The sequence below is a fragment of the Toxotes jaculatrix genome, chromosome 7, assembly GCF_017976425.1.
Source record: "Toxotes jaculatrix isolate fToxJac2 chromosome 7, fToxJac2.pri, whole genome shotgun sequence".
NCBI classification, from domain to species: domain Eukaryota; kingdom Metazoa; phylum Chordata; class Actinopteri; family Toxotidae; genus Toxotes; species Toxotes jaculatrix.
The window spans coordinates 14,517,175-14,538,411 of NC_054400.1; the positions used below are offsets into that span (position 1 = coordinate 14,517,175).

The window sequence follows — 21,237 nt, forward strand, 5'->3', positions numbered from 1 at the left end:
ACCATCTGAGCCAGAAAATGTGCTTGTGGAAGTTGTTAGGCTTCAGTACACCAGAGTCTTGGGGCCTTAAGTCCAGTTCTGCCTGGAGGACTCAGCTGTCAGGTAGATCAGGTGGTGAAAGGATGGAGGGATAACACAAGATGACAGACTGGGAGCAGCAGGGCCTCACAAAGCTTCCCTTCGTAGTTTCAGTAATATGCAATATCCTTGGGTTCCTTCTGTGGATTAACACATTGAGACATGATTCCTAGTCCTAGTCCTAAACCCAGAGTCCTAATCACAGGTTTACCTGATAATGCCAGACCAAATAACAGTTTCAAGACTATGCAGATGTTCAGTTGGGGTTTGGGGATGTTGTTGTTTTTAAAATATGAATTTAAAATACAAAGCAATTTATAGATGTGTCTTTGTCTGACAATAAGAAGCCCTGTATCTGCAACGGCTTCGATGTAATGGCTCTGCTTTGGTCCATTTTTTCCCTCTATTTTCCTCGCAAACATCCTCTTCAACCCAGGATTCCCTCACTGGGGTGACTCACACCTCGCAGTGGCTTTAGATAATATGAGGTAATAGCATGTCTTGTTAAATGCCATACCAGGACTTCTGCCTGAGTAAGCAGCACACCAGAGCTCCTAACCAGCTCCCCTTTGTTTACTTGGTAAAAGGAAACCAACATTATTTGTATGTGTGTGTGTGTGTGTGTGTGTGTGTGTGTGTGTGTGTGTGTGTGTGTGTGTGTGTGTGTGTGTATTTGTCTGTTCAGTGCTTGCAAACAACAGCATTAACTTACAGCCATGAGACAAATCAATGTTCTGCACAAAACACGACTATTTGAAGTGGTGCTCTCACATGTCAGCAGGGGATCGAAATGCATAAGTGATTCTATTTTATGTTAAAGTTAAATGCATTCACTTTTTTAAGCTGAGAAGAGGAGACAATAGAAATGAAAAGAATTAAAACTGGGACCAATAAAATCCAGGGAAAATATTGATTATCACCTAAATTTTCAAAGGTATTTCGAATCAAACCAGTCACTGTTTTAGAAATACCAATGCTGTGTCATATCCATGTCTGTTTGCCTGTCAGCAGAGTCTCTGGGCAGGGCCATCATGTACACGTCCGTATGTGATTAGAGTCGACGTGCTCTAACAGGCACCAGGGCATGGGATAGAGGCTCCTGTCAGTCTGATGTTCTTCTGCCCATGTGTGCCAATGCAGACTGACAGGATTGTATGTTGGAGAAGGCCAGTCCTATATGGTTTGTTGTTATGTTGTTATGCTCTTGGCCCTTGAGGGGCCCTCGGCTGAGCAATCACAGCCTTTTTCCTCTGGCTGATTGTTTACTCCTCACCAGCTCTTGCAGTGAGAAGACATGTTGAATCTGAAGGAATATGAACAATGAAAAAAGAGTATCTATCTATCTATCTATCTATCTATCTATCTATCTATCTATCTATCTATCTATCTATCTATCTATCTATCTATCTATCTATCTATCGGTACATGCAAAATAATGTGCATCAAAGGAGGCAAACAATAGCAGAAAGTTACTGAAGTCACAGTTATCAAACAAATCGTCCATTTCCCAGCTTCAGCCAAGTCATGTGACACAGGGCCAGACAGTTTGGCTGCCACTTTGGCTTTTAAGTGACAATTCTGCGATGGCGTTGGATGTCTCTTGTCCTATCACTGTGTCATATCCATTTCCCAGAGTAATTTCGTTTGATGCACTCTCTCTGCAGACCTGTGTGACTGCTGCTCTCTGAATATCCAGTTAGCAGGCATTTCAAACCGCCTCGTGCTAAAAGCGGTGGATTTGATTACAAAGTCTTTTTATTAGGTTTTCCTAATGAGTGCAGTTAAGCTGCTGTGATTCTATTCTCCTGTCTTTGCCAAACTATATTAACATAGAATCAGGAAGTCAAGATGACTCAAGGTGCTATTTATAATTTTTTGGATTACGCTTTTGAATGTACAAACCGACTGCCTACTCACTGGTTTGAACAGGGTCTTGACCTTTTTATCTGTATGATTTTTTTCCCCAGTTTTGTTTTGTTTATTCTATCTTTTTTTTTATTAATTACTTTTATGATGTGTCTATGTTTCATGTCTTGTTTTTGTCTTTTATTGTGATGCACTTTGTGATAAATGATTTAGAAAAAGAGTGTATATCAACAAACACTACCTGACTTTGCAAATAAAATTTGCAAATGAATTGCAAATAAAGATGTGTAAATGTGTAAATAATGATCTCTCCATGTCATGTCACTGTTATTAAAGGAGGAGGACCAGCAGACATCAATCCTGATAGCCATTACTGTAACAATAGTATTTATTTTGTAGGGTAACCTGTTGCATAAACAGAATCAAATTGTATTTTTCATAAGCTTTTGATTTTTTAAATTTTATAATCAAAGCCTTTTATTAAATTTCAATATTAAGTAAAATAATATTAATATTAAGTAAAAATACTTTAAAATTGTATTTATGTACAATACTTGAGTAAATGTACTTTCCACCTCTGAAGCGTGGCAAGTCAGGACTGATCATCTTCGTATACCCACATATTATGTAAATGTGACTTGCAGCGATAAAGCTGATTTCAGCAGAATGATCTGAACTTTTTACATTTTTACATTACAACCTGTTGATGTTGCTTTAGTGTGAATGGACATGACGGTTTACCAAGTGTTTAAAGAAGGCATTTCTGCTGGTTAACTCGCTGGTTCGAACGTGGAAAAAGTCAAACACTTCAAGGTCCTACAGTCACCATGAACGGATCAGTTCTAACACAATCGATTCAGAGCTTCTCAATCAGCTCGAACTCTTTAGTTGAAAGAGTATTGAAAGCTGCAGTATCCCTCCAAGTGTCAGCTGCAGCTCCACCAACTCCTCCCACTCGGCCCTGTCATCATTATAGGAGAAACATCCTCCTCTCTGTGGAGCTGGTCCTCTGACTGACTTTTCACAGTCCGATGCCCCGACAGGACTCAGCGGTCATGGCCGGCAGTCTGACCCACCACGGCTCCCCGAACCCCGGCTACAGCTCCAACAACGCTGTCCCGGTGCCGGTCATCACACAGACGGACTCCAGGGACAAATGGAGCAAAAAGATGGATTTTCTCTTGTCTGTCATTGGTTTTGCGGTGGATTTGGGAAATGTTTGGAGATTTCCCTACATATGTTACCAAAACGGTGGTGGTAAGTGGTTCAGAGCTTTTAAACCAGGCCGTTCAGCTTAATTTTATGAGTTAGGATTTGTGTAACTTGAAACCTCGTGTGTGGATCCACTTGGCAAACAACTTAGCTGGCCTTTTATTTTGAGAGTCTTCAGATCGATGAAACCTCTGAATTTCTGCTCGAAGTGGCTTTAATTTGTTGACGCATCCGGCAGCAGAAACTGTCCGTGGTGCTGAAGTGCGCATCTGCACACCACCATCAAAGTTCACCAAAAAGTTTGTACACTTTTCTTATGACATAGACTGTAGGCCTTTCTATTTATATCAAAGGTTTTTTTTTTTTGTTTTTTTTTTTTACAGGACAAGAGCTTGACAAAATCGTATCAGGACAAATGTTTTATGGCAGAAAAATGTACATTAGCACTGAATATCTGTACTGTGTAGAACATATATATATACAAGACTGAAAAAGCATGAATAGAACATAGGATAAAAAAACGGAACTAAGAGAAGATTGTGTAGACTTCATCATTTACTGCAGGAATATTCAGCGAGTGTTGAGTCAGTCATTTTTAAAAAATAAATCCTCAGTAGTATGTTCATGTCCATGGTTTGTTAGAAATAAAATAGAGATTCAGATTCTTGCAAATATTATGTGAATAGTTTATACAGTAACTTCACTAACAAATGTAAAAACGTGGCCAATGAGAAGTCTCATTTCAACATTTTCATTCAAATTTCATGTTTCAAATCCTACTCAAGCACTGTTATTGACTCAAGTTTGAATTTATGAATGTCCTCATGAAGTCCACAATGAAGTCATGATGACCTTCATTAAAAAAAAATAAACATACATAACATGTAAATTTGTGCATCTCTGTGCAGGTGCTTTCCTCATTCCCTACATTTTGATGGCCATCTTTGGTGGCGTACCACTCTTTTACATGGAGCTGGCACTGGGGCAGTTCCACAGAACGGGAGCCATTTCCATATGGAAACACATCTGTCCCATTTTCAAAGGTAAGGCCTTGCACTCTGCTGCTCAACAGCAGATACTGAGACTCAGAAATCCACTTACCTTGGCAAATATGTGGCTATGGGTAAGGAAATAGGGTTATATTTATTTTCTATATCTGTCTTGTCCAAAAGTAATCTGATCACTGTAAATGTTTCTCCATAGCGAGCCACTGAATCATGACAGTGACATTTCACAGGTGACGTTTTCTTTTCACGTCTTTCTGTTCTGCTCCAGGTATAGGATATGCCATTTGTATCATCGCTCTCTATGTGTCCTTCTATTACAACACCATCATCGCCTGGGCCCTCTTCTACTTCTACTCCTCTTTCACCAGTATCTTGCCTTGGACAAACTGCGACAACGTGTGGAACACCCCCGACTGCACCAACTATTTTGGAGTAGACAACGTCACCTGGACGAATTCCTCCAGGTCTCCGGCAGAGGAATTTTACACGTAAGTGCATGTAAGTGTGAGTAACAGAAACCACATATATAAATAGCTTTACAGTAATACTCTGCACAAATATTGTCAGCTGGTATTTTGTGCGGGAAATGTTGTTTCATCTTCTGAAGCCTCAGTGATTTATGTGTTTTATCCCAACAGGAGGAATGTTCTTGAGATCCACAAGTCATCAGGGCTGAGAAACGTCGGGGGTGTTCGCTGGCAGTTGATGCTCTGCCTTTTTCTAATTTTCACTATAGTATATTTCAGCCTGTGGAAGGGAGTGAAGACGTCAGGCAAGGTAGCGGACAGCAGTTGCTTTACAACCATAATAACACAGAAGATTGTGTATCTTCTTTGCTTTCATCATGTCTCTGATCTCCTCCTGATTTACCACTTTCTTCCACACCAGGTAGTGTGGGTGACTGCCACCTTACCCTACATTGTGCTTTTCATCCTCCTAATTCGAGGCGCCACTCTGCCAGGAGCCTGGAGAGGTGTGGTGTTTTACCTAAAACCACAGTGGGAGAAGCTGCTGGAGACCAGTGTGAGTTGTACAGAAAAGTATTTCATCAATCCATCAGTCGTTTCTAACAAGAAAACTATGATCAGGACCCACGTTTGGTTGAGAATCTTTTTTTATACTCTTAATTTAACTTATCCACATCGCCAGTTTAACAGCAGTTGTGAAGAGAAAGAGTAGTGAGTACTTTTCAGTCGATTAAAGAAAACCAAAACTTAAACCAGCGTATATTACTAAGATGGGCATGAGTCTCTCCACTGTCCCACCAACATTTAGGAGTCATCCGGGTCCAGTGAAATAGCACATCTGGATCTTTCAAGAGTCAGGAGTTTATTTACCCTCATTCATGTCTACCCACTAGTCCCTTCAGAATCTGCCTGAGCCTTTTTTTTTTTTTTTTTTTTTAGAACCATGAAACCTCTTCCTCTCCAGCTCACTGTGGTTGTTTGCTAAACATGTGTGAGTGCTTTGGTTGGAAGGGAATATAGATGAGATGAAATGAGATGCATAAATAAGCCACAGAGCAGGATAATAAGATGCATAATTGGTTTAGATTTTCTGCCCATTAACAAAGGCCTCCCTTTCTGTCTCACTCGCCCATATCCAACGCTGTCCCCCTTCTTTTTAATGCCGAATGCGTGCTACTCTTCAGATCTCCCAGCGTACAGCTGTGTGGCAACTAGATTTCTACACGGCTCACACGACACTTCTCTGCTTGGTAAATTAGACTGAGGGTTCAGAACACTAACAAGCAAAGAAATAAAATAAAAATAAAATAAATGAAAAAAGGAAATGATCATTTGAGGATGTTAAAGCACAGTAAGGAGAAGCAGAATTTGGTTCTAATCTGTGTATGAAATGCTGTATTTTTGTGCTGTTACAAATCTGTAGCAATTTGAGTTTTATAGAGTCCCAGATCGTGTAATGACTCTGTCTTTTTGTCTTTTCTAGGTGTGGGTGGATGCTGCCGCTCAGATATTCTTCTCTCTGGGGCCAGGGTTTGGGGTCCTCCTGGCTCTCTCCAGCTACAACCCCTTCACAAATAACTGCTATCGGTGAGAACTGTGCCTCAGTGTGCGTCCTGTACGCTTTTTAATTACTCCAAGGTTGTTTACATTTGATGGATGTTTGGTGACACAGTTTTACATCTCTGATAAACACACATCATACATCCTTCAGTTGAGCATCCCTCATTAGTATTGTTGTTGGATGTCTGTGGTTGCTAGCCAGGACTGTTTTCATGTCTCAGAAACATAACAAAGCAGAAGAGAGTATATAAAGGAACCCATTAAACAAAGGTCAGAAAGGTCAGCGAAGTACTGACTGGCTTTCAACGCAGGCAGCAGTGATCTGGAATACTACAGTATCTGTGATAGCAATGGAGAAGTTTACAAGTACAAGCAATATTATGGTGCATGTCTCTGAACAGGGTTTAATTTCTTCCTCAACAGCGATGCCATTGTGACAAGTCTGGTGAACTGTCTGACTAGCTTTGTGTCGGGGTTCGTGATCTTCACGGTGCTGGGCTACATGGCAGAGATGAGGAAGGTGGAGGTTGAGGATGTGGCCAGGGACAAAGGTCAGCGAAATAAATTCACGAAAAGGAAAAACTCAATCATAAAATGAAACACTCACCCTGATCTCTTCATCCTTTCCAGGACCAAGCTTACTCTTCATCACGTACCCAGAGGCCATTGCGAACATGATGGGTTCCACCTTTTTTGCAATCATCTTTTTCGTGATGATGATCACGCTGGGACTGGATAGCACTGTACGAACTGTGAAATATGATATAGATATTTTGAGTGCATGAATCACTTTATGTATTACAGAAAATTGTGCAATGACATATTTTATGCCATTAAATACTTTTAATTTTGAAGCTTTAAGAGTCATCAAATTACATAACATAGTATTATTATGTTACTAAGTCTGTCATAAGTAAATGTATGGCTCTTATCTTCAACAGCACTGGTAAACAATCTTATTCTCATATCTTCATTGACTTCAAATATGCAAATATAGGCCTGCAAGAAGTGCTGCAGTGATGTTCATTTTACTGAAATATGCATTTTCCCCTAACAGAAAAGATCCAAATCACTTTAATGGCTGATTTAAATATGTACATGCTGTGATACACATGCCATATAATTCAACTTTCAGTGATTTTCTAACAGTAATAGCTATCTCTGTATTTCAGTTTGGTGGGCTGGAGGCGATCATCACTGCTGTGTTGGATGAATACCCAGATCATTTCTCTCACAGACGTGAACTTTTTGTTCTGTGCTTGGTAGTTGTCTGCTTTTTGGGCTCTCTAAGTACCCTTACAAATGTAAGTTTCTATTGTTTTCCCCCACAATTTAAATTAGTTAACTAAACATAGCAAAAGTCAACCCCTTTGTAGTTCAAAGGCTTATCTTTAAGCACATTTACCCAAAGATTTAGGTAGTTCTGGATACAGTGTAAAATATAAACCGGGATCTGCAGTCTGTTGCTCAACTGGAGCAGAATGAATGATGCTTAGTGAAGTTATTAGTCATTGTGAAATATTATTGACAGGGTGGTGCCTATGTGGTGAAGCTGCTAGAGGAATTTGGAGTTGGATGCTCCATCATTGCTGTGGGTTTCCTCGAGGCCATTGCGGTTTCCTGGTTCTACGGTAAACAAGACATTACTATTGATTTACTGGCATTCTTTCTTTTTTTTAAATCTGTAATATAAATTGATTAGCTGCAGAATCAAATATACTGTAAAAATATATGCATACTTTTAGTGAATGTGTCTCATGTTATTTTTACTGTTTTCAGGCATCAAAAGATTTAGCAGTGATGTTCAGGCCATGTTGGGCAAAGCTCCGGGATTATTCTGGAAGGTGTGCTGGGTCGCCATCAGTCCAGCATTTCTGGCAGTAAGATGATGAAATTTTCTGACATACATTTACGGTAAATACACAACGAGTCGATCGCTAACAGATCTGTAACTTAGACCATTAAAAAAAACATAAGATTTCGCACCCTGGGAATATTTTAACATGTCCTTACTGTGTCGTCCATTTAAGTTATTCAGAGAGCAGTGGGAAGATCAAATGACCACTGGACCAGTGGCCTTTGAAGGCTGTGGAGACCTAACAGCTGACCCCTTATCTGTAGCTGAAATCCTGCTCTACATGAAACTTTTTCTACAGCATGTATATTGCAAAAAACTTGGGCAAATGTCAATGTCCCTCCTCTACATTCAGTTTAATATCCTTGGCTCTTATTTGCATTCATCTCTCTGGTTGTGTTCCTGTTGACATTTTGCATTATTACACCACTGTGACTTCCTTTATATATTTCTTTTATAATGTCTGGTAGTGTGACAGATATATTACCCATCCCCAGTATTATTTCTAATGCAAGAATATTAAAGTTACATTAACATAAATGGAAATGTTATGTATCACCACTCTTTTCAGTATATCATAGTGAGCTCCCTGCTGAAAGCGCCGCCCCTCACGCTGTTTGATTATAAGTACCCAGACTGGAGCATCACAGTGGGATACATCATAGGCTTCTCATCCTTCATGTGGATCCCCATCTACATGGTCTACAAGCTGGTATGGACCCCTGGATCTCTCAAACAGGTCAGTGGATGAAGAGAGGGAGGAAATAGTGTGTGGAAACATTAACTTCATGGTTATTGGTGCATTGGTGTCTTCTTCTCCACAGAGGTTGGCGGTATGCCTCAGACCAGAGAGGACCATACCTGACATCCACGCTGACAGCCTCAACATGGCCACTGTGCCATAGAAAGAAAAACACCTCAACACATGAAATACACACTTGTAGATGCCCATTCAAACCACAGTTTTAAGTTACTTGTGACCGAGCCTGAACATCATCTGACATCATGACTGTGACCTGATTATGATGTCGAACGTGTCAACTTTCAGTGCACAGGCACATCCTGTAAAATGTTAAATGCTGCTAAGTTTGTAATTCTAAGAGGAACTGTGATAGCAATACTCATCTGTGTGATATTCAGATTTACCCACAGTGCATCACCGGAATAGTTTATAGTTTTCACACATTGCCATTTTCAAGTGTTGCATTCTTGTGGTTGTAGGATTTCAGTGGTAAATTCGATAGTCTGTCTCTTCCCTTAATCAGCTGTATTTATCTCACAAGAACATGATGCCAAGGAAAACATGTATTTCTATATGTGACATTCAGCACATCATTTCTATTGCATGGAACGGTTATCTCTTCTATTATATATTTTCTGTACATGAAATCAGCTGGGCTTTAGCAAAATTGCAAACTCCAGAGTTGGACTTGCAGAAACAGTGTGGTTAACACAGTTTTTCACCACTAAACTAATCATATGAGTAGTGTTTTGCATGTAATTACATATTAAAAAAAAAAAAAAGGAAAAAAAAAACTATTTCCGGTGGGATGTTTATCCATTCAGTCACTAAAATAGTCTACGGCTTGTCAGCTAATGTTTTTCATGTCAGAGAGAACCTCTCATCTCAAGAGGACAGAGATTAAATGGGACCAAACCTAAATCTATTTGACAGTAAATTACAGTCCCTTCTTTATTTTTGTCAATGCTGTATCTTATATTTATACAGTAGATCTGTAATACAGTGCTTGTATAGGATTTCACGCCAAGCTGCTGGATATATCTGCTAAAAATGTTCTGTTTTTCCCTACAAGTGTTTGTAATGGAGGTAAGTGAGGCACTCAGACAAAGACCATGTTAAAATGATTATCTTCTAATTATAATTATAGAGTGTATTATTTCACATGGAAAGTAGATGCTTTGTACTCATGTGATATGGAACAAGCAATTTTAACCGTGGGCAACTGTTTGTTTTATTACCACAGTTTTCCAAATGAACTTTTTCGTCTTCATCTGACGGCTTCATTTAACTCCAGATTGCCTGTTTTGCCTTAATTTGCCTACATATTACATTGTATGTACAAAAATTGTAAAGGCTGTATTGATATTTATTGATATTGTGCCTCTCCAGACAATGTTGTCACTCTCTCATTGAAGACTGTTCAAATGTTTTTGCAGATATACAGTATAATATGTCTTAACCACGTGTTAACTTATCTAAAAAGCGCTTTATACTTTGTTTGTATTCAGAGAATAATGTGATGAGCAAGGTAATGATTGTTGTGTGATTTCAGTCCTCTTCAACATGGTTTCTGTGGTAAGAAGTGTATCAGCTAATTACAGTATACAGTACAAAATTAGTCTTTGTGCTTCTTTTCATTCCTGAAGGTTAAACAAGAATAAACAAACAGATGAATTCCACTATCTACATTAAAAGAGACACCGAACTGTAAATGTGCAGGAAACCACAGACAAGATTTTTGTTCTTATGAATCTCCATATGGTGATCATCATGTCTTTGTAAAGGCTGTTGGCTGTTGCTGCTCACCTCCATTAGATTTTCTAATTAACAAGCTAATTTGCAACATCCAGAATCCATCAACATTACAAGGGAATAGAGAAGCCTTTACCTTCAAATGCTCACAGCGCCCTTCAGATCTTTAACTGTTTTTTTTTTCTTGTTTTGTTTTGTTTTTTATTCCTGGTTAAGACCCGACCACTTCAAGGACAACAGGTATGAACATATATGAGAGGAGAAAGTGGTTTGGAACATATGATTCCCCACTGAGCTGCTGGTTGATAGACGTGCAGATCAAAGCCCCTTTGTGCCAGTGATTGCTATTGAAGTACAGAACAGGCAAGCACAGCAGACACATAAAAGAGACACTAATAAATAGATGGTTTCTCCTCTACCTGACATGAACAGCTTGACAAACAGCATATTATGGGAGGAATGACTATATAAAACATTATATATGTTATGACTCCATCTGCTGCAGTACATCCATTCACTGTGACTAAATACAGAGCAGAAACTACATTTTTAACCCTACATTTAAGCCACTAAACTATTTACAAATAGTTGCCAGTTGTAGTTTTTGGTTTCTTATCTGTAACAGTACTAACAATGGGCACTGTGATGATATTAAAAATTTTTTTTTTTTTAAATTGTCAACTGAGATTTTGCCATACTGTTTATGCCATGGTATCTCTCCCTGTCAGATATATGGGTGTATTAGGCCATTCTGAGTTATGTTATACATCAGTGAGCAGGAGCGATTTATAGAAATTCTGAATCTATATAAACCCTTTGCATCAGTGTTGTGATTTGTCCTGCTCCTACAGTAATTTGCTGGATTAGTCAAAACAGACTCACAAGAACAATTTCTCATTTGGTTTTGCAGAAAAAAAAGCATATTGATATTGTAACAGAGGATTTTATCCAACCTCATTTAAACAACAGACACTGGTATTAGCACCAATGGGCAACTTGGAGTCTTTGAGTCTTGGAACAGTGGAAGGAGAGGACTCTCCATGCAGAAAGGTGGAGGCTTTGTTGAGATATTTCAGTCTGGACCAAAGTGGTGAACCCACTGATGGACACTGCCATCCCTGGAGTCACAGAACTGGTAAAAAAAAAAGGCATTCAAGCCAAACTTGACAGAATTTTTTTTTATTTTGGAACAAAATTTTGTTTAGTACCTACTCACTTACAGATAAAATGGTGACAGTCACATACATACACATAATTAATTTTATAACTATAAAAAGTGCATTTTCTTATAAAGCTAAGTCTATCAAGTGTCCATTAAAGTCACAACACATAATGATCTGTTTAATTTTGTTTAAATGCATTCAGAGATCCTATTAAAACAGGATCTTGGAATACATGCCATAATGAAATGTTTTCTTGTTGTGATGAATTTACTCAGGAAGCCTCCAGTTTTAATTTCAGGCCACCGTGAGCGACATTTCCTAATGCTCATTAAGCTCCTCTGGCTTATAATTAAGAGCTATAAGTGTTTGTAATGGTGTGCACACTTAAGTTCTATAGAGGATGAAAGTAAAGGCCATATACATCAGTCATGCAGAGTGATTATGTAAGGATATAACCCCAAGGAGCTCAACCTTTATATCTATTCTTCATCGCTCTTTGACATTTCAGAAATGGGAAATGTGATGGAGTTCTCACACTTGTTTGATGGTTCCCAGTAAGAGATTTCATATCTTTTGTATTTCTACAGTCAAAGTAGCTGGAAACACTTGAAGCTTTCAGGGCCCTTGTGCTGTTGCAGTTGCAGGAAGGTCCATGAAGTTTCATATTAATAGACGACTGATCGATTAATCTATCAACTGACAGAAAATTAATCCATAACAACTGTGATAATCCATTTATCTGTACAGGTCATTTCTTAAGCAAAAATGGCAAAGAATTTCACATTTCTTGATTTTCTTGGTCCTACATGATAGTAAACTGAATATATTTGAGTTTTTGACTGAAAGTTACATCTACAAAATAAACAATTTTGTAGATGAGAAAACTCGTAAATATTCACATCTGAAAACCAGCAAACTTTTGCTTAAATAAAATGGGTAACATTTTATTTTAGTTCTCCTAATTTCAGAATAATTTCCTAAGAAGCTTTGTGGAAATAACTACAAAATCTGATACTAAATAATCCTAATCGTTTCAATACTAAGACTCAATAGAAAACCCAGACGGCTTTAGGACCCAGATCCTACAGCGGAAGAAGAAACGCCTCACCTCTCATCTTCATCACCACCCTCATCCTCACCACCATCCTCCAACCTCCACCGCTATGATGCTGCATCTCATCCCACAGGCGCTAATCATGTGTTTTAGTGTGTTGGTTAACGGGCAAACAGAGGACAAACTGACCGACAGAGCTTATGTGGTTTTACAGAAGCAGAACTTAGGTAAGACCTGATGTTGCTGGTGTAAGGCCTGTCAGAGCAGACAGTGATGCTGCTGGCATACACCCTGTGGGGTGTTTATAGATGCATTGTCTTTATTCTAGAGTGACAGATAGTTGCTAATGAAGTAGGAGAATTAAAACCAGCAACCCAAGTTAATCCACCATCTGAGGAAGCCTGTTTATCGGTTGTTACAGGCTGTGTTCAGCTTGTGTTTTTGTCCTCACAGTCACATTAGGGAGTGTCCTCGCTGTTCTCCTGGTGCTCATGATTATCATGGCTGTCTGTGTCTACAAACCGCTGCCGCGTCGGTGAAGGAGGAGAAAAAGACCCGGGCACAAATGTGCTGTCGTCCCGATGCGAAGTGGCACACCTTGCACCGAGCAGCTCTTCAGCCTCCCCTCCGCGGCACCACAACCACCTCCTGACGGGACCAGACTGAAGGGAAAGCTCTGCCACCTGCCTGCCGAGCAGTCTCAGTGAAAACACCCAGTCTGCACAATTATAAATTCAACTGGGGTTTAATTTGTCAATCAGGTCATTTAAGAATCTTAGCTATTTTTGATGTGCTGTAATTTCTGTGTTTGAATATTAATAATCCCATATGCCTTTGTTTACAAATGTTGATATAATTTATTTGCCCAATTTACACCCAGTAACACGGGCTATTACATATATTAGGTATGCCACATTTTATTAAATGTTTATTTATTTATTTATTTATTAGGAGTTCACATTTAAAGGAAATTCTGTAATCAGGTGTATTTTGTTTGCTTATAAGGCCAAGAATTATTAGTTCTTTTAAAGGGAAATATAAGCCTGATCTGCAGACTTTAAATACAGTGGGATTACAAAGGGATTACAAAGTGAGAGTTGTCATTCCTTAAATCTACATCCGTGAAACCAGAGTTTACCCATATTTTTTCCCTAAACGTGGAATCAGTTTTGATTATTTGTTCCTTTATTTTTTTTGTTTTGTTTGTGTGACACATAAGGACTTTAAACTATATATATGTCTATATGCACTGACAGGCACTACACAATAAAATTAGACAGAAGCAGTTGGAGAAAAGTTAGAAATCTTTTCACTGAAAGTGGCAACCATTTTAACTTACTATTCAGACAACAATAACATCCATTCTGTTTTTAGAACACACTCCACCTATGCCGTAACTGTGAATCCTTCACAATCAAATTGTCCAACAGTATACTTTGATTATGTGCTATATCCAGAGTGCAGATGTTAGGACTGAAATGACTATGATCACATTTTGCTGCCAGCACAAACATAAAATCCTTTCATTGTTGATAAATCTTGTGAAACTGTCTTCGACAGGTTACCGCTTCACCTGACAACAAAATCTACTTCAACAAAGTCACATTTAGTCCTTGTGGAAATAAAGTGCTTTTATTTTAGAAACATTTTGAAACCAACACATTTTCTTAAAATCTTAACATATTAAAAAAAAAGTTTGCAGCTCAAATGGTGCATTACAAAGATCTGCATTAAATTAACCAAAGCTAGCCTTTTTTTTTTTTTTTTAAGTCGACTGTTCAGCAGTTTGGCAATTTGATCATTATAATTAGTAGTTTTTCAGCTCAAGCCCCTGAAAATCAGACGCAGCAACGCAGAGAGACCTTTGATAAGTGGTTGGTTGTCAGTGAAATCAACTATAGTGGTTAATGCATGTTACTCAGCATCACTCTGTTCATCTTGTTTTTACAACTTTTTTTTTTGTTTTTAATAAATCTGTTCAGAAAGTTTTAGTCAGAGTGGCACCACATAAACCTGTCACCACCCCCCGCTCCCACCACGCATTATCGGAGCAAAGCAATCCGTTGGCACATGCTGAAGAAACTAATCCTACATATGGCGGGCATGCTTGACCTTTGAGCCTGTGCTGTCTTTTCTTCTGCTCAGAGGTCTAGAGTTGTTTGTGGCTACAAAAGGCAGGCTGCCCTCAGGAATCAGAAAAACCTCTGCATCACTGCTCGTGTGACTGCATCTAAGCTGCATGACGGCTGTAAATCCACAGACAGACTGGTCTTTGCTATTGCATTTTTGAACTGAGGTGATAATGCTTGAAGTTACTCAGTGACGGTTAACACAAATATGTCCTCTCTCACCATGAAATCTGAGAAAACACTTGATTAAAAAGGTTTAAAAAAAAAAAAAATTGGGTCCTTGTTGTAGCAAAGATATCACGTTACCATGCAGCCGATTTAAAGTTTCTCTCGCAGCAACATGCTTTTGTTTACCCATCTGTAGAGTGTACATTCACAAAGAACAAGGAACTTGCATTTACTTATTAACTTCTTGACTCAACAAACCCAACTTTCTGAATTATAACTGGTTTAGCAAAGAGTGATATGTATGAATGATACCATTTTGCACCACAGAAATATTTACCATGCTACAATTTCCGATAGTTTAACAAACTAATTCGAAGGTGAAGGGAAAAATGTGTAAAATTGGAACCCTGAGATTTCCGTTATTCAGTGAGCCCATGGTCCTCAACAAAGTGACTCTGTAGGAAGACTTCAAAGTGAAAACACTCAAATGTGTCCCTTTAGGTCCACAGCAGACGACAAGTACCAAGAAAACTAAGAAAAACAACTTTCTTCTGTACCTTAAGTGCCACATCTGAGTGCCCACACTACATGAAGCCGCCTTTAGTAGTCAAATATTATTGTTCACAGAACCTTAATTACACTGAATCGACCGCATTCACGATGACGATACGATCAACACACGTGGGTTGCTGCTGTGATTCTGAACCGGAAAAGAAAATAAATAAATAAAAAGTGGAACCCGCCCAAAAATATCTCAAAGAGTTCATGAATCAAGCTTGAGGATGGAGACACATTATGCTGAGATAGAAATATATAAAAGGAGTATGCTCTTACCAAAAATACCTTTTGGAAAATATTGGATACTGAGAGTTTGATATTGCCTGTGCAAGTATGATCTGTTACAGAAAGAAATCTGCGGTTGCATAGATGACAGTGGTTAGGGAAGGGAAACTGAGGTGTGGTGGTTGCTTCTGGATCTGGAAAAGTTGTATTATTATTCCCTTTTATTACTTTTACTTCTCAGTGAGCGACAGCTGCAATATCCTCTCCAACTCCTCTTCCTCTTGCTTCCTCATCCTCTCCTCTTCCTCCTGAGCTCGAGCGGAGAGCTCCATGGCCAGGCGGAGGTCTGAGTCGGGGGTAGAGGCAGAGATGGAGCTGGCAGGACTGGAGGTGTCTCCATATTCCACTAGCACCCCCTCTGGGATACTCCTAGAATGACATTGGCAGGGGAAAGTGAGGTCCAGCTCTGTTCTGAGTCTTTTACTGACACATAGAGGCGGTGTTGCTTTTTGCCATGTAATTATACTTTGTTATTGCTATGTTAGCAACCTTAACCTGCATTCCTACCTGTCACTCTGGCTACTGGGGATCACATCAGCAAATTCCCCATCAGTATCGTCCCAGATCCCTTCCTACAGTGACACAGACATTAACGATGGCTTAAGTGATACAGTGAGTTGCAAAATGAAGGACAGCATGGAAAGTGGTAAAAACAGATTTCAGATTTGTGTATGCTGAGGTATTTGCAAGGGACTCTAGTGATTGTTGTTCTGACCTGGCCTGGGACTCTGCGAGACTCCAGGAGACTCTGGTGGATGGCGTACTGCAAAAGCTCCTCGTCATTGTTGGACATGGGTGTGTGACGGCTGCCCCCTCGGCGGTGGTAATTTGCAGGCACTACAAATACTGAGGGACACACCTGAAACGGAGGTGGTGCTGGACAGGAGGAAACCAAAGAAAAAGGTGTAGAGATCACAGATTTGCAATTTGTATTTTAATAATCTGGTCAAACTGGCTGCAATCCTACCTGCAGCTTCTTCATCTTCTCCTGAGGATGTTGGCGTGGCTGCTGGCGTTGTGTTCACTTCCTCTGTAGTACTGCATTTATTTACATTACCAAATGTAATCTTGGCATTCAGAACATGAAACAGGGGAATCTCTGGAAGAGAATAACACAAAATGTGAAAACAGAAGTGGGATGAAAATGCCCCTTCATGGTGCAGTCTCTATAAAAACCTCACATACCTATTTTAACAGGAAATCCAGGAGGAAACTTCAGGGTTACAAAATCTCGTAGCCGTGCAAAATGGGAACTTGTCCGGGCCATGAGGTCAATAATGGGGGTTACCTGCTCCACCAGGGACAGGGGATGTTCTTCACTCATCCACAATGTACCTTTGAACCTGCATGAGACAAGATTAGAGAAAACACTGAGCACGACTTAACTTCATGATAGAGATAACAGAGAGCTAGGAGGAATAAAGTGTGAGGTTATGATAACCTTAAAATGGTGTGTCTTACTTCTGTGTTCGAATGCTTAGTTCAATGGGTCGGCCGATGTCTCTGTTCCCGAGGTCAAAGTCGGGATCAAAATATTCCTCTGGAGTGATGGCAGTGGGATTGGTGGCAGTTGCATATTCAAGAGTAAGGTCCTTTGAAGTCAAGCAGTCATATCACATGAGCTGCCAGGTGGGAATAAAATACATGATTTCAATGTAATAAATGAATACATGTCTTACCCCTTGTGCACTTATATGCTGCTCCACAGTCCCCAGCAGAGACTCCAGGATGTTCCTCTCACCTTTGAACAAAGAAAAAAAAAATCTAACTTCAGTTCTCTCAACCTCAAAATTAACCATTAAACATATGTGAAGGGGAATATAAAAACAGGAAAGTGATGTCTGCATGATTTTGCTCTTACTTTTTATCCTGGCTTTCTCCTCATCTGTAAGATGCTCTGTCCTTGTCCTGATTACCACATTCACATTATTCACACTGAAAACCTGTGAAAACAACAAGAATCTAAAGTCAGATATGATCAAAAACAGGCTGCAAAGTTTCCACAGACAATACATTTTAGCTACAATAAAAAGAAAATGCATAATTTCAGTGAACCTTGGCTTCAAATCCATTGATCAATTCAGTTTTGTCAGTTCTCCAGCCCCATATCCCGGACTTGGTCCTGTAAATAAAAAAAAGGGTCATAATTTGTAAAAACACAAATCATCATTATGGGAAAAATCCACCATCATATTATTCTGGTGTGCAGCCATCATTGATGTTTTATGCATTTGACAAGTCACCATCACCTGTGTTTCAGGAAGTTATCCAAAGGAAGATTAGCATCACTGTTTACACAGTAACAACCTCAGTGAGCGATACCATTATGAGAAAAAGGACAACAGAAAAAGACTATGACCCTTGCCTCTCAAAAGCAATATCCTTGGTGTCCAAGTAGGTGTTGACAATGGGAGTAGTCAACCTTTTGGCAATTTCCTGTTCAGCTGGCTGCATTGACTCTAGTGTGACATCTTCCATTTCTTGGGAGATGTTGAAGCGCTCAGTGTCCACTACTTCATCATCATGGTTCACCTCCATTAACTCTGCACATGAATCTGTAAAAATACAGTCAGGGATAGAGTTATTTTACAGAAACAGCACAAATCACAGAGGAATTTTTTGTGCCTAAGAGAGTTAAAACACACACCATCTCCTCTGAAGATGTAGCTTCTGCGCCCTCTGATCCAGGTCATGTTTTCAAAGCCTAGAAGAGTGGCATCCACTCGCAGGCTGGCGCCGCTTTTCCAAATGCGACAAACATCACTTGGACAAACCCGGGACAGAAGAGGGACTGTGAAGCAACAGCATATCAATGTCCCACAATGGAAAGAAATGTATCCACACATGAAAAACAATGTGACTCATAACTAAACCAAAAGAAATGCTTCACTTAACCAAAGGCAGGTATGTCGTTTATCCTGAATGACCTGATGAAAAGTCTTGGCTGGCAAAGATTTTATACACTTGTAGAAACCTTCTTCTTTTGCATACTGAACTGCTGATAACCAGCCTGTACCTCATGAACAGGTTGTCATGCATACAGACTTCTACACACACACACACACACACACACACACACAAACTTACTCCAACTGGTGAATTCCCACTTCATTTCCATATAGAAGTCTGGAGACTATGGATGAAACAATAGACAACAGACCAGTTATTTCCTTTGTCAGTGACTGTTTCCATTCACACGCTTAGATGGGTGGATGACAAGCCAATAGGAAAATATATCAAGAAAAACCTCTCGGATCTTTGACAGCAGCTCAGGCACTCCTCCCAGGGCAGTGGAGGCTTTGAGGTAGTCTCTGCGTTGAAGCACTAACTGAACCATCTCTGGGTCTCCGGTGCTGACTGCCTCCTGCAGCACTACACAGAGACAGGCAAGTATAAACAAACCACTAAACCTTTTAAGGTAACCACATCTGTTCCCAGGAGTAGCAACTATCCATTAAAAAACCTCAACAGTGACAGTAATAACCAAGGAAAGTGAAACTGTTTTACTGCAGTCAGAGGACTGGATATGCTTTTTTTTTTCAAACCAGAAAATCCATTAACAGCAGATGACGTGTAAGTTAATGAACGAAAGGGATCTAAGTGATCAAGCAGCCCATAAATCCATAAAAGCATATCTGCAAGAGAAGTGAAGAACACATTCATGGCACCATAGATTTCCTTGTCTGTAGCCAGTTTTATAACTAACCTGTCCAGTTCTTGGCATTTTCCTTTGTCACTTCAGCGCCGTGTCTCAGAAGGACTCTCACTGACTCCAGGTGCCCGAGAGACACAGCCAAGTGCAGAGGTGTCCGACCTCTGGGATCCAGAGCCTCTATGTCATTCTGAGAAAATCAAAGAAAAACCCACATGTTTTCCCTGCACTTTAATTTGTGTAATATATATAGATAACTGGTTGGACTAGCTTGTAATAAAGCTTCACTTGTAACTGAGGGCCTTCATATTATACCTCATACACACAGTTTAAGCCCTTTAAATTTTGGTCAACACTGATAATGATACAGGACAGCAGTAGTCAGCACAGTATCAAGACTGAGCATCATGTCTGGTCTTTATATGAGTCATGCTGCTGTGGTAAAAGTATTATCAATCACCATTGTTGGGTAGTAACAATTAGAGGCACTGGATCATAGTAATTATATTGCAACATCATCAGTATTAACTGCAACGAGTTACTGTGAGGAAAAACACAATGAGATTATAGATGCTTTTTAAAAATTTGTAATACTTAGTAATAACTTGTCAGGTTAGTTAGTGGCATGTTTGATAGGTGTGAGACTGTGAATATGACTGCACAACATATCATAAATATAATAAAGATAGTTATACAGACAGTTCTTATTCTGTTTTATTTACTCAGATGTATACTGTGAGTAATCCACTGGATTGGGTTCCATTACATGGAAATTAATATGAAGTGAAAATTTTTAAAAGTAAACTTTCAAACCTGTTGATCAGCGAACAACTAACTTTTTTTCTTCATAAACACTGCAAACCATATCTGTGTGATACTACGGAGCATCTGTCAACACGACTGGCCTACTTTTAACTAGATGGCTACGGAGATTTAACAGCTCACCCCTGGCTTCATCTAGCTAACAACCATGAACGTGTAGGGTTAGCAGCATATTCGGTGTATCTACCAACCTGTGGTATCCTTATTTGTTCTTCCAGTTTCCTGTAATCATTCACCCACACTGCAGCGTGCAGGGGAAACTTCACTCCGATGTCTTCGCTAACGTTAGCCGTGGACATCTTCCTCTTTATGGAGCCTCTCAGTGCAACGTTAGCCAGCTTCTAATGATGACAGCCATGGGAAAAAAACTGCGGTAGCTACAGGCTAGTTGTGCCAAAATGTACGATAAATGTGATCCATGCCCTTAATATTTGACAACAACAACGTCGAAATATATCCAAACCGGTGTCCAACTTTTGCCCAAGCCTTCCCCTAAATAAAACTTTTGAACAAGGAAGTGCCAGGAGTAGTACCCAATAATGACAGGGGTGTCTTACATGGAAACAGATTTACAGTCTCAACACCTAATCAAGACAGCTTACCAAGATCCTTTAAATGGGACTTAATTTATGTGTATTAACCAATATTTCTTCGGTGAACACGCGTCAGAAACATGATTTGTAGATTAAATCATCGCCTTTAGAAAAAAAACACAGGATAGTCAGTTCCAGTTTGGGCGCAACCATTCAAACATGCCCGCATGGGGGTTGAATAACATTCAGTTTAAGTATATTGCCTGTATAATCTCGATTCAGTGCCACGTTTCTATAGTTTAAATAACTGAATTTTAATGCAGCTTTGTCCAAC

The 21,237-nt window shown here is 39.5% G+C and overlaps 2 protein-coding genes across 2 annotated transcripts; one reads left to right on the forward strand and one right to left on the reverse strand.

Moving 5' to 3' along the window:
- The first annotated feature begins 2,975 nt into the window (after positions 1-2,975).
- On the forward strand, positions 2,976-8,950 carry slc6a4b (solute carrier family 6 member 4b). Its single transcript, XM_041042294.1, has 13 exons — positions 2,976-3,201; positions 4,065-4,199; positions 4,432-4,651; positions 4,802-4,940; positions 5,052-5,186; positions 6,114-6,217; positions 6,614-6,741; positions 6,821-6,933; positions 7,363-7,494; positions 7,722-7,821; positions 7,970-8,070; positions 8,617-8,784; positions 8,870-8,950. Exons 1-13 carry the CDS (start codon positions 2,976-2,978, stop codon positions 8,948-8,950), a joined length of 1,782 nt encoding a protein of 593 aa, XP_040898228.1.
- A 5,704-nt stretch (positions 8,951-14,654) lies between these two features.
- Positions 14,655-21,099, reverse strand: ankrd13a (ankyrin repeat domain 13A). Its single transcript, XM_041042680.1, has 16 exons — positions 20,973-21,099; positions 20,562-20,711; positions 19,603-19,738; positions 19,144-19,268; positions 18,984-19,029; positions 18,544-18,687; positions 18,262-18,451; positions 17,952-18,018; positions 17,758-17,839; positions 17,576-17,637; positions 17,358-17,488; positions 17,082-17,239; positions 16,864-16,995; positions 16,612-16,772; positions 16,404-16,468; positions 14,655-16,265 (listed from the first exon to the last, which is right to left on the reverse strand). The coding sequence occupies exons 2-16, from the start codon at positions 20,667-20,669 to the stop codon at positions 16,067-16,069; spliced, it is 1,806 nt and encodes a 601-aa protein (XP_040898614.1). The 5' UTR covers positions 20,670-20,711; positions 20,973-21,099; the 3' UTR covers positions 14,655-16,066.
- Positions 21,100-21,237: the final 138 nt, after the last annotated feature.

Excerpts from the sequence above, each read along its gene's own strand:
- slc6a4b (XM_041042294.1), top strand. The coding sequence starts at position 2,976 with ATGCCCCGACAGGACTCAGCGGTCATGGCCGGCAGTCTGACCCACCAC. Across the intron at positions 4,652-4,801 it reads CCGGCAGAGGAATTTTACAC|GAGGAATGTTCTTGAGATCC; the intron begins GTAAGTGCATGT and ends TTATCCCAACAG. Across the intron at positions 5,187-6,113 it reads AGAAGCTGCTGGAGACCAGT|GTGTGGGTGGATGCTGCCGC; the intron begins GTGAGTTGTACA and ends TGTCTTTTCTAG.
- ankrd13a (XM_041042680.1), bottom strand. The coding sequence starts at position 20,669 with ATGTCCACGGCTAACGTTAGCGAAGACATCGGAGTGAAGTTTCCCCTG. Across the intron at positions 19,269-19,602 it reads AAATGCCAAGAACTGGACAG|TGCTGCAGGAGGCAGTCAGC; the intron begins GTTAGTTATAAA and ends GTCTCTGTGTAG. Across the intron at positions 16,773-16,863 it reads AGAAGATGAAGAAGCTGCAG|CACCACCTCCGTTTCAGGTG; the intron begins GTAGGATTGCAG and ends CCTCCTGTCCAG.